We start from the raw sequence: 14,002 nt of genomic DNA on the forward strand, positions 1-14,002 counted from the left end.
GGGTTAATCAACTTGTTTTGCTTTGGTATTTTTGTGCATTTGTTGTTGTTGCTGTTGCTTGTGTTGTTCTGCTGAACATTGCTGACATACAATGTTGGTGCCAGAATGTTTGGTGACACTTGCAGGCTGCCCCCACACATCCTTAGATTGTGTTGGTTCTTAATGTAAACGAAGCATTTCACTATGTTTGGATGTACATGTGATAAATCGATGAATATGAATCCAAAGTGCCCTTTAACTCAACTAGTACTCAGCTGAAGGGAAATTCAGGATGGACAGTAAATAGGATGATTATTTCTAGCTGAGACTCCCTGGTCTGTGCATCACAAGCATTGCCATATGATAGTTACACTTCATGGTCTTGATAGGTTGAGTGGTAATACAGCCAGTAGGAAAATTGTTACAAGGTATACAGAATTACAAGGAGTTATACATAGGGGAAATGTAAGCAGGCTTTTTCCACTGAGGTTGGGTGGGACTAAAACAGAGGTCATGGATTAAGAGTGAAAGGTGAAAAGTTTAAGGAGAACATGAGGGGAAACTTCTTCACTCAGAGAGTTGTGAGAGTGTGCAACGAGCTGTCAGCACAAGTGGTGCATGCGGGCTCGATGTTAACGTTTAAGAGAAGTTGGGATAAGTACATGGACAGCAGGGATATGGAGGGCTATGGTTCTGATGCAGGTCGATGGGAATAGGGTTTAAATGGTTTCAGCATGGACTAGATGGGCCAAAGGGCTTGTTTCTATGCTGTACTTCTCCAGGATTCTAAGACTGTAACTAATAAAAAGGTTATCCTTGTTAGGCTTTATTCATGCTTGAGATGTTGGTGTCTTTGGCTTAATGCCACTCCAAAGCTGCCTTACCAACAATGAAGCATTTATTTGTGAAAGAATTTCACCTGAATGCTTATGCATGAAGGGTGGCATGGTAGTGTGGCATTTAGCATTACGCTGTTACAGCGCCAGTGACTCAGGTTCAGCTCCGTCACTATAAGGTTTGTAAGGAGTTTGTACGTTCTCCCTGTGACCACATGGGTTTCCTCCAGGTGCTCTGGTTTCCTCCCACAGTCCAAAGACGTACCGTTAGTAGGTTATTTGTCCAGATGGGTAACATGGACTCATTGGGCTCGAATGATTTGTTACTGTTATCTCCCTTGTACTTTTGTTGTAGTTTAATGTTCCTATGCTTGCTTAACTAGTTTAACTTCTAAGCATGCTTAATTGCATTTTTATATGATCACCTAGATATGTTTAATTGTTTCATAAATTTTCCAGTCATAGTAGCATACTGATACTGTATTTTCTAGAAGCTTCTTAAACCTCCTGCTGCAGGAGTCACCTCACTTGTATCTGGCTATTTTATAGGTTAATTGATACTATCACCATTGCCCTGCGCAATGATCACACTCAAAATAGGGTGATTGGGTGGCACAGACTAGATGGGCCAAAGGGCCTTTTTCTGTTCTGTAGTACTCTGTGACTCTAAGTAAGTCTTTCTGATCATAGAACAGTACAGCGTAGGAGCAGGCCCTTTGGGCCATGATATAGGGTGGCATGTAGCGTAATGGCTAGCATAACGCCATTACAGCGCAGGTGATCCGGGTTCTGGAGTCAACAGTTCTACATGTGCAAGTTGTATAAGTCATTGGTGACATTGGCCTCACCAACATCATACAGAACTTCAACATGACATAACTTCAAAAGGTCAACTCAGAATAAGACTCTTTAACGTGGGACTGGAATCATGAAGGTTTATAGAATCAGAATCAGGTTTATTATCACCAGCATGTGTCATGAAATTTGTTAAATTAGCAGCAGCAGTTCAATGCAATACATAATATATTAGAATAACTGAAGAAGTAATAAGGAATAATATATATTTAAAAATGAGGTAGAGTTCACGGGTTCACCGTCCATTTAGGAATTGGAAGCAGGTGAGTACTGGAGGATTCCTTATGAGCTTCATTGTTATGGTCACTTGTCTTTAATTCTCCATCCTTTGGAAGCCTAATTTACAAAATGCCATGATGAGATATGACTCTCTGAACTATTTAGTTCTGTAATATAACCAGGGTTTAGTTTGTAAGAGATGAGTGAGTAAAGGAAGAGAATGAGGTGGAGGATAAATGTGTGGCTAAAGGACTGGAGTAGGGGGCAGGGATTCAGATTTTTGGATCATTGGGGCAGGTGTGACCTGCACAAAAAGGACTGGTTGCATTTGAATCTGTGGGGGACCAATAATCTGGCGGGGAAGTTTGCTTATGCTGTTGGGGAGGGTTTAAACTAGATTTGAGAACCGAAGTAAAGAGGCAGAGGATGGGGAGGTTAGAGCACAAGTGGAGACAGCTTGTAGGGAGTTTGTGAGGAAGGATAGGCAGATGTTAGAGCAAAGATGCACTCAGCCTGATGGTTTGAGATGTGTCTATTTTAACGCAAGGAGTATCATAAACAAGGCGGATGAACTTCGAGTGTGGATCAATACGTGGAACGTCGTGGTCATTACAAAGATTTGGATGTCTCAGGAGCAGGAATTGTGCCAGGCTTTAGATGTTTCAAAAAGGACAGAGAGGGAGGCAAAAGAGGTGGGGGCGTGTCTACTGAGTCAGTGTGGGTGGAAGTTAGGAACTGGAAAGGTGCAATAACTTTACAGGGTGTTTTTTGTAAACACCCGAATAGTAACAGGGATATCAAGGAGCAGATAGGGAGGCAGATTCTGGAATGGTGCAATAATAATAGGGTTGTTGTGATGGGAGATTTTAACTTTCCTAACATTGATTGGCATCTCCTTAGCGCAAGGGGTTTAGATGGGGTGGAGTTGTACATGAGCCAACTAGAGGAGAGGCCGTACTTGATCTGGTATTGGGAAATGAACCTGGTCAGGTGTCAGATCCCTTGGTGGGAGAGCATTTTGGAGGTAGTGACCACAGCTCTATCTCCTTTACCATAGCGCTGGAGAAGGATAGGAGCAGACAATTTGGGAAAACATTTAATTGGGGTAGGGGGAAATATGATGCTATTAGGCAGGAACTTAGGAACATAAATTTGGAGCAGATGTTCTCAGGGAAATGCACGGCAGAGATGTGGCAAATGTTCAGGGAATACTTGCAAGGAGTTCTGCGTAGGTTTGTTCCACTGAGGCGAGGAAAGGATGGTAGGGTGTACAAAGGATGTTGAAAGGTTCAAGAAACTAGGTACTGCTAGAGCTCTAGAAAATTACAAGGTTGCTAGGAAGCAGCTTAAGAATGGAATTAGGAGAGCCAGAAGGGGCCATGCGAAGGCCTTGGTGTGCAGGATTAAGGAAAACCCCAAGACATTCTACAAGTATGTGAAGAGCGATGAGCTATGTGAGAATAGGACCAATCAGGTGCAATAGTGGAAACATGTGCATGGAGTCAGAGGACGTAGTGGAAGTACTTAATGAATACTTTGCTTCAGTATTGACCAGGGAAAAAGACCTTGGCAATTGTGGGGATGACTTACAGTGGACTGAAATGCTTGAGCATATTGACTTTAAGAAAGAGGATGTGCTGGAGCTTTTGAAAAGCATTAAATTAGATAAGTCACCGGGACTGGACGAGATATACTCTAGGCTACTGTGGGAAGTGAGGGAGGAGATTGTTGAGACTCTTGCGATGATCTTTGCGTCATCAAAAGGGATGGGAAAAGTACCGGAGGATTGAAGGTTGCAAATGTTCCCTTGTTTAAGAAAGGGAGTAGAGGTAGCCCAAGAAATTATAGATCAGTGAGTCTGACTTGTGGTTGGTAAGTTGTTGGAGAAGATCCTGAGAGGCAGGATTTATGAATATTTGGAGAGGCATAATATGATTAGGGATAGTCAGCATGGCTTTGTCAAGGACAGGTTGTGCCTTACGAGCCTGATTGAATTCTTTGAGGATGTGACTAAACACATTGATGAAGGTAGAACAGTGGATGTAGTGTATATGGATTTCAGTAAGGCATTTGATAAGGTTCCCCATGCAAGGCTCATTCAGAAAGTAAGGAGGTATGGAATCCAAGGTGACCTTGCTTTGTGGATCTAGAATTGGCTTGCCCACAGAAGGCAAAGAGTAGTTGTAGGCGGGTCATATTCTGCATGGAGGTAAGTGACCAGTGGTGTTCCGCAGGGATCTGTTCTGGGACCCCTCCTCTTTGTGATTTTTATAAACTACCGAGATGAAGAAGTAGAAGGGCAGGTTAGTAAGTTGGCTGATGACACACAGGTATTAGAGCGGGACATCAATAGGATGCAGAACTGGGCTGTGAAGTGGCAGATGGTCTTCAACCCAGATAAGTGTGAAGTGGTAAATTTTGGTAAGTCAAATTTAAAGGCAGAATATAATATTAATGCTAAGACTCTTCGCAGTGTGGAGGATCAGAGGGGTCTTGGGGTCTGTGTCCGTCGGATACACAAAGCTGCTGCAGGTTGACAGAGTTCTTAAGAAGGTGTATGGTGTGTTGACATTCATCAACCGTGGAATTGAGTTCAAAAGCTGTGAAGTAATGTTACAGATATATAAGACCTTGGTCAGACCCCACTTGGAGTACTGTGCTCAGTACTGCTCACCTCAGTACAGGAAGGATGTGGATGCTATAGAGAGAGTGCATTGGAGATTTACAAGGATGTCTGTAAATCTTTTACAACGATATTGGAGGGCATACCTTATTGGAGGTTGAGTGAACATGGCCTTTTCTCCTTGGAGTGATGGAGGATGAGATGTGACCTGATAGAGGTGAATAAGATGATGAGAGGCATTGATCGTGTGGATAGCCAAAGGCTTTTTCCCAGGTCTGAAACGGCTAACACGAGGAGGGATAGTTTTAAGGTGCTTGGACATAGGTACCAAGGGGATGTCAGGGGTAAATTCTTCTGCACAGAGAGTGGTGGGTGCGTGGAATGCACTGCCAGTGGCGATGGTGGAAGTGGATACAATAGGGCCTCCTAGGTAGGTACATGAAGCTGAGAAAAGTAAAGGGCTATGTGCTAGGGAAATTCTAGGCAGTTTCTAGAGTAGATAACACTGATCTAGAACATAGAACATAGAAATCTACAACACATTACAGGCCCACAATGTTGTGCTGACTGTGTAATCAACACTTTCTATAGGAAACTGCAAATCGGACATTGTTTATTGGATAGGATGTATATTAATATGGGCAATGAAATATTGCAGAAATGCAGTATGAATGATCAACTTGCACAACACAACAGCACTTATTTAAATAGAAATGCTCCTACCTGTTTAATTTTTTGAGCCTCCCAAAGCTAGAAAAAGGCAAAATGAGGAAAAATCGTTAGTGATCTTACACCCAGAGTCAAAGTTCAGTTAATTTATTATCAAACTACATATATGTCACCATATGTTGACAGTAAATATAAGAAACACAATAGAATCAGTGAAAGATTGCACACAACAAGAAGGACAGACAACCAATGCACAAAAAAAACACCAACAACCTGTGCAAATTAAAAAATATAAATAAATAAATAAATAAATAAATAAATAAGCAAGCAAGCAATAAATATTGAGAACGCGAGATGAAGAGTCCTTGAAAGTGAGTCCATGGATTGTGGACAACACACACAAAATGCTGGAGGAACTCAGCAGGACAGACAGCATCTATGGAAAAGAGTACAGTCAACGTTTTGGGCCATTTCCTTTCATCAAGACTGGAGAAAAATAATGAGGAGTCAGAGTTCGAAGGTGGCGAGGGGAGAGAGGTAGAAGAAGCACAAGGTGATGGGTGAAACTGGCAAGTGGGGGAGGTGAAGTAAAGAGCTGGGAAGTTGATTGGCAAAAGAGATACAGGGCTAGAGAAGGGGAATCTAATGGGAGAGGACAGAAGGGCATGGAAGAAAGAAAAAGGGGGAGGAACAGGGATTTTCAGCATCTGCAGATTTTCTCTTGATCTGTAAGATATAGAGGCAGAAGTAGGCCATTTGGCTCATTGAGTCAATCACGGGCTTATTCAATTCTTCAAGTCATCCCCACTCTCCTGCTTTCACCCCATACCCTTTGATGCCCTGGCTAATCAACAACCTATCTATCTCTGACTTAAATGCACCCAATTCCACATATTTACCACCCTCTGACTAAAGTAATTTCTCCACATCTCAATTCTAAAAGGACGTCCTTCAAACCCGAAGTCGTGCCCTCTTTTCCTAGAATCCCCTACCATGGGAAATAACTTTGCCTGCTTGCATTTACCCTATCTACACAGGTCATAATTTTGTATACCTCTATCAAATCTCCTCTCAATCTTCAATGCTCCAAGGAATAAAGTTCTAATCTATTCAATCTTTCCTTATAACTCAGGTCCTCCAGACTCAGAAACATACTTGTAAATTTTCTCTGTACTCTTTCGACCTTATTTACATCCTTTCTATAGGTAGGTGACCAAAACTTCACACAATACTCCAAATTATGCTTCACTAACATCATATACAACTTCAACATAACATCCCATCTCCTATACTTTATAAAGCCCAATGTCCCAAGAGCTTTCTTTAAAACCTTATCAACCTGTGACGCTTGTTTCAATGAATTATGGACCCATTCATTCACTGTTTAAGACCTATGCTGGTTGGTCCTACTAAAGTGTAACACCTCGCACTTTTCCGCATTAAATTCCATCTGCCGTTTTCCAGCTGGTCCAGATCTTACTGCAAGCCATGGAAGTCTTCCTTGCTGTCCACTCCAATGCATCAAACAAGAATGGTCAGATTGGGAAATAGTTTCTTCCCCCAGGCTATTTGGCTTCTGAACTTCCTGCCGCATCGTATTCAAAATGTTACTGGTTAATCTGTTCTGTACCTTACAATATTTAATTTATGCACTTTAGTTTGTTATTTACGTGCAGTTCATCTGTAGATTTTATCCTACTTTCATAACTTATTATGTATACTATTGTGCTTTACACCCCAGTATGGAGAACCATTGTGATGGTACACATGTATATAGTTCAATAACAATAAACTGGAGTCGACTTTACTTGACTATTATTCAATCATTGAAGTAACATAATACCAGCCATGGCAACCACGTTGTTCCAAAAGCAATGCGACTGGGTTTTTACATTAACTGAATAATCACATGTAAATAGGAAATTATATAAATCACAAATATGCATGAGAAAGTTAAACTACAAGGAAATAACAATTACACAGTCTAATCCGAACATCTCATCAAGCCCTCCATGTACCTGTCAAACGCTTCTTAAACGACACTATTGTACCTACCTCAACCACTTCCTCTAGCAGCTCATTGCATACACTCACCAGACTGTGAAAAAGTTGTCCCTCAGGTCCCTTTTGAATGTTTCACCAAAATGTATGCCATCTAGTTTTGGACTCCTCTACCCTAGGGTACAGACTGTTGCCATCTATCTAGTCTATTCGCCTCATGATCTTAGGTAGGACTGATGGTAAAGACTGGCTTAGTTGGTTCATTTTAGCCAGGTCAATTATTGGGTTGGATCTGTTAAGTTGTCATAGCTAGGGTGGGGGAAGGGTAGTGAGGATAAGCTCCCATTGGCTATTAAATGCTCCCAATGGCCTGCATCTCAAACAAACTGTGACAACCAAGTCCAGCTCCTGGCCTTCATGTGTGGCTTTGCTACTCAGCCCAGTGCAGCCGTTTCTGCTGATAGGGGTGGGTTACTGGCGCCTTAAAACCAGTCACTTTAGGCTCATTGGCTGTGGTTGGCAGCTCATCAAGGAGAAGGAAAACTCTGATCTCAAACCTCTGCTGCCTTGCAGCTACACCCACTCATGAGGAAGGCTTCAGGAGTAAACCCCATGGAAAAATCTGGAGATGGAGTTCCTGAGCCAGTCCTACATTGAACTCAACTGCTGGTGTCAAACTCCATTGGTCTCTGTTGTCCCCTTGGACTCACCAGCTGTGTGGAGTGAGGGAGCCTGCTGCATGACTGCTCTTCACATCATATTGCCTGGCTTCCATACGGCTCGGGTGCAGCACCAACTGTCAACTCTGACCACTGGAGGGCTTCTCTAAAAAAAATTATTGCGGTGACATGAATGAGGCAATATTATCAGGTGGAAGCTACCCTCTTGAAAGCTTTGCATTGAACCCAAGTGAGGACACAGTCCAGCACAGATCAACACTTAGCGGAAGTCACAAGAAGCCTGGATTTCCAGTCATGTCCAATCAGCTCAGAATTAGCAGAAGTTTAGTTTCAATGGTAAACCATGATAATGAGTTCTAGGCCAAAAGAGCAGTGAACACTTTCCAGAGAGAGTAGAATGAGGAAGTAGCAATGTGGTAATGGCTAGCTGGTTTCAAAAGTGGTCAGATTGTTCGGAGAGGCAAGAGAAAGTGGGTGTAAATAAATCATTTAAAAGGCTGTGGGAAATGCAATTTAAAATGTAATTGAGCAGAAACTGGAAGACGCCATTTAATGCAGCTCCGATTCATTTGGTCTTCCAAGCAACTCTAGCATCCAAATCAAAGAAATCATTCTCTAAAATATGCTTCATAATTGAGCCTGCAAAACTCCCCAAGGCAGAGAATTACAAAGATTCACAACCTTTTCTCATCTCGGCTTAAATGGCCGATCATTACTTTCAAAGTTCTAAGTAAATATATGTCACCAGATAATATCTTGAGATTCATTTTCTTGCAGGCAGTCATAGTAAATAGAAAAAAACACAACAGAGTCAATGAGACCATAGACCATAAGACAAAGGAGCAGAAGTCAGCCATTCGGCCCATTGAGCCTGCTCCGCCATTTCATCATGAGCTGATCCAATCTCCCCTTCAGTCCCATTCCCCCGCCATCTCATCATAACCTTTGATGCCCTGACTACTCAGATACCTATCAATCTCTGCCTTAAATACACCCAATGACTTGGCCTCCACTGCCGCCCGTGGCAACAAATTCCATAGATTCACCATCCTCTGGGTAAAAATTTTGTTTCGCATCGCTGTTCTGAATGGGCGCCCTGCAATCCTCAAGTCATGTCCTCTCGTACTAGACTCCCCTACCATGGGAAACAGCTTTGCCACACCCACTCTGTCCATGCCTTTCAACATTCAAAATGATTCTATAAGGTCCCCCCTCATTCTTCTAAACGCTAAGGAGTACAGTCCAAGAGCGGTCAAACGTTCCTCATATGTTAACCCTCTCATTCCCGGAATCATTCTAGTGAATCTTCTCTGAACCCTCTCCAATGTCAGCACATCCTTTCTTAAATAAGGAGCCCAAAACTGCACACAGTATTCCAAGTGAGGTCTTACCAGTGCCTTATAGAGCCTCAACATCACATCCCTGCTCCTATACTCTATTCCCCTAGGAATGAATGCCAACATTGCATTCGCCTTCTTCACCACCGACTCAACCTGAAGGTTAACCTTAAGGGTATCCTGCACGAGGACTCCCAAGTCCTGTTGTATCTCAGAACTTTGAATTCTCTCCCCATTTAAATAATAGTCTGCCTGTTTATTTCTTCTACCAAAGTGCATGACCGTACACTTTCCAACACTGTAATTCATTTGTCACTTCTTTGCCCATTCCCCCAATCTATCCAAGTCTCTCTGCAGACTCTCTGTTTCCTCAGCACTACCGGCCCCTCCACCTACCTTTGTATCATCAGCAAACTTAACCACAAAGCCATGTGTTCCATAATCCAAATCGTTGATATACAACGTAAAAAGAAGCGGCCCCAACACGGACCCCTGTGGAACACCACCGGTAACCGGCAGCCAACCAGAATGGGATCCCTTTATTCCCACTCTCTGTCAATCAACCAATGCTCTATCCAAGTATGTAACTTTCTCGTAATTCCATGTGCTCTTATCTTGTTTAGCAGCCTCATGTGCGGCACCTTGTCAAAGGCCTTCTGAAAATCCAAATACACAACATCCACTGCATCTCCCTTGTCTAGCCTACTTGTAATTTCCTCAAAAAATTGCAATAGGTTTGTCAAGCAGGATTTTCCTTTAAGGAAACCATGCTGAGTTCTGCCTATCTTGTCATATGCCTCCAGGTACTCCGTAACCACACCTTTGACAATCGACTCCAACAACTTCTGAACCACCGATGTCAAGCTACCAACCACCGATGCCAAGCCACCAACCACCGATGCCAAGCTACCAACCACTGACGTCAAGCTACCAACCACCAATGCCAAGCTACCAACCTCCAATGTCAAGCTACCAACCACCGATGTCAAGCTACCAACCACCGATGCCAAGCTACCAACCTCCGATGTCAAGCTACCAACCACCGATGTCAAGCTACCAACCACCGATGCCAAGCTACCAATCACCGATGCCAAGCTACCAACCACCGATGTCAAGCTAGGGAAGGCACATGACAGAGATGGACACATGTTCAATGTGCAAAGGGCAACAAATTGCAAATATAAAAAAAATACAAATAACCTATGAGACATTTTCTGTCCCTCACTGGGCGTGTCCCCAGGTGGCAGATTGGGAAAAGCTCTGCAGATATGCGGGGCAGGTGGAAAATATGCACCAAAACAGAAACAAATGCAGGTACATTCATACCCAGATTGGGTGGTGCTCCAGTCAGCTTCTGTCCTTTGTGTCAGGAACCAAAACATGGCTGGAGGCATAAAAAGCTATAGCTTTTCACTTTATGGAGAGATGTCTACAGAATAGAGTGATATGGCCACTGGCTGGAGATCGCCAGGACACGCTTGGAGCTAGAGCTGGACGTGACAGCAAGTGAATCACTAGTGGCCCACTGCCGATAGGCAGACAGGCAGTGGAATATGCCAAGAATAACCAGAAACAATCCAACACGTTACAGGATCCTGCAGCAGATTAACTCAAACTGATTACTAACACAGGCATAATCAAATGGCCAACGTCATTCGCCAAAATCTTGCCTTAAAATACAAACTCATAAAGGACCCCAGCAACTGACTATAAGCACAAGCCTGATCCAGTTTTAGATTGAGAGTGTATTATGACTGATCCGTTATTACAGATAGGACAATCCATAATAACCGTCTTGGTCTAATGATACAGGATAAACAATCAAGAACAACTTACTGAATAGATATAGCCAACCCAAACACATACAACATTTACAAATCAGTAAGTGAAAAACACCAGAAATACGCTGACTTAAAAGAGGAAATTGAAAGACTATGGAACATGAACAGGGTACACATTGTCCCAATAGTAATGTCTGCAACTGGTATCATCCCCAAGTCACAACACAACAGCACTAAACAATTAGGACTACACAGCAATATTTATGTAAATCTTCAGAAAGCCACAATACTAAACACTAGAATAGTCAGAAAGTTCCTAGCAATTGACAAATAAACTTGCTTGGCTATGCCCGTATCTCAGCTTGAGCTGAGAAAAAAATGTATAAAATTTTTTATAATAATAATAACAAATAAATAAGAAATACATGTTAAGAACATGAGATGAAGAGTCCTTGAAAGTGAGTTCATAGGCTGTGGGAACAGTTCAGTGATGGGGCAAATGAAATTCAGTGAAGCTATCTGCCTGGGTTCCAGAGCCAGATGGCTGAGGGATAATAACTGTTCCTGAATGTGGTGGTGTGAGTCCTGAGGCTCCTGTACATTCTTCCTGACGGCAGCATTGATGATAGACTATGGCTTGGATGGTGGGGGCCCTTGATAATGGATGCTGATTTCCTGCTAGAGCACTCTGTGTAAGATGAGCTCAATGGTGGGGAGAGGGTGACGCCCAGCAGTAATTTCACAAGTCCGACAAGTCACTGAAGAATCGTGTAACTGAAAAGTCAAAAATATGCAGATGCTGGAAACTGAAAACAAAAGCAGAAAATGATGGCAGCAGTTAATGTATCATTAGCCTATGAAATTTGTTGTTCAGGCAGAGTGGGACGGCTTTGGCTCAATCAGGCCGGCGAGAACAGCCAGAGGTTGAAGCATGAAAGTCGGCCTCTGAGATCAGTGGGGGAATTTAAAAAGCGAGCAGAGGCTGAGTACGAGCTTCACTCCAGTTGAGGTAAGGCCACGTAAGCTCCTTTAATTAATCTAATTAGCTTAGGAGTAGGTAATGGAGGCAGCAGTTAGGGCAGTTGAGTGCCCTGTGGGAGCTAGGTGCCAAGTTAAAGGACAGGACCTCCAGGATAGCAATCTCAGGATTGCTACCAGTGCCACGTGCAGGTGGATTTAGAAATAGTAAGATAGCGCAGATCAACACATGGCTGAAGACATGGTGCAGGAGGGAGGGCTTCAGATTTATAGATAATTGGGCAGTTTTCCAGGGAAGGTGGGACCTGTTCTGGCGGGATGGTTTACATCTGAACTGGAGGGGGGCAAATATTCTTGCAGGTAGGTTTGCTAGAGAGGCTCCAGTGGATTTAAACTAGATACGAGGGGGGAGAGGAACCAGACCGTAGGAACAGATCTATGGGAGAAGGAAGAAAAAGAAGACAGTAAAGTTCTTTGTACTGTTAGAGATGAAAAGAGAGGAGGAGGTGGAGAATTTCTTAAATGCATTTATTTTAATGCTAGGAGCATTGTAAGAAAGGTGGATGAGCTTAGAGCATGGATTGATACCTGGAAATATGATGTTGTAGCTATTAGTGAAACGTGGTTGCAGGAGGGGTGTGATTGGCAAATAAATATTCCTGGATTTCATTGCTTCAGGTGTCATAGAATCGGAGGGACAAGAGGGGGAGGTGTTGCATTGCTTGTCAGAGAAAATATTACAGTGGTGCTCTGGCAGGATAGATTAGAGGGCTCATCTAGGGAGACTATTTGGGTGGAATTGAGGAATGGGAAAGGTGTAGTAACACTTATAGGGGTGTATTATAGATCACCTAATGGGGAGCGAGAATTGGAGGAGCAAATTTGCAAGGAGATAGCAGATATTTGTAGTAAGCACAAGGTTGTGATTGTGGGAGATTTTAATTTTCCATACATAGACTGGGAAGCCCATACTGTAAAAGGGCTGGATGGTTTGGAGTTTTTAAAATGTGTGCAGGATTTTTTTTGCAGCAATACCTAGAGGTACCGACTAGAGAAGTGGCAGTGTTGGATCTTCTGTTAGGGAATGAAATAGGTCAGGTGACAGAGGTATGTGTTGGGGAGCACTTCGGGTCCAGTGATAACAATACCATTAGTTTCAATATAATTATGGAGAAGGATAGGACTGGACCCAGCGTAGAGATTTTTGATTGGAGAAAGGCTAACTTTGAGGAGATGCGAAAGGATTTAGTAGGAGTGGATTGGGAATTTTTTTTATGGGAAGGATGTAATAGAGAAATGGAGGTCATTTAAAGGTGAAATTTTGAAGGTACAGAATCTATATGTTCCTGTTAGGTTGAAGGGAAAGGTTAAAAGTATAGGCAGCATGGAGTAAATGAGGTGCTCGAGGAATATAAAGAACGTAAGAAGAATCTTAAGAAAGAAATTAGAAAAGCTAAAAGAAGATGCGAGGTTGCTTTGGCAAGTAAGGTGAAAATAAATCCAAAGGGTTTCGACAGTTATATTAATAGCAAAAGGATATTGAGGGATAAGATTGGTCCCTTAGAGAATCAGAGTGGACAGCTATGTGTGGAGCTGAAAGAGATGGGGGAGATTTTGAACAATTTGTTTTCTTCGGTATTCACTAAGGAAAGGGATATTGAATTGTGTAAGGTAAGGGAAACAAGTAGGGAAGTTATGGAAACTATGACAATTAAAGAGGAGGAAGTACTGATGCTTTAAAGGAATATAAAAGTGGATAAATCTCTGGATCCTGACAGGATGTTCCCTAGGACCTTGAGGGAAGTTAGTGTAGAAATAGCAGGGGCTCTGACAGAAATATTTCAAATGTCATTAGAAACAGGGATGATGCCGGAGGATTGGCATATTGCTCATGTGGTTCCATTGTTTAAAAAGGGTTCTAAGAGTAAACCTAGCAATTATAGGCCTGTCAGTCTGACGTCAGTGGTGGGTAAATTAATGGAAAGTATTCTTAGAGATGGTATATATAATTATCTGGATAGACAGGGTCTGATTAGGAACAGTC

The 14,002-nt window shown here is 42.6% G+C and overlaps 1 protein-coding gene across 4 annotated transcripts in view; it reads right to left on the reverse strand.

Annotated features, from left to right (window-relative positions):
- LOC140726113 (sideroflexin-5-like) overlaps nucleotides 1-14,002 on the reverse strand; it is a 263,726-nt gene that overhangs the window by 196,715 nt on the left and 53,009 nt on the right. For all 4 annotated transcript variants that reach the window (XR_012098576.1, XR_012098577.1, XM_073042065.1 and 1 more), the window contains exon 4: nucleotides 5,236-5,262. Coding sequence is in view for 2 of the 4 variants with exons in the window: in XM_073042065.1 (XP_072898166.1) it covers nucleotides 5,236-5,262 (27 nt within the window). In the remaining 2 variants the exon portion in view is untranslated. The remainder of the gene's footprint in view (nucleotides 1-5,235; nucleotides 5,263-14,002) is intronic.

This window comes from Hemitrygon akajei, chromosome 4, assembly GCF_048418815.1.
Source record: "Hemitrygon akajei chromosome 4, sHemAka1.3, whole genome shotgun sequence".
NCBI lineage: Eukaryota > Metazoa > Chordata > Chondrichthyes > Myliobatiformes > Dasyatidae > Hemitrygon > Hemitrygon akajei.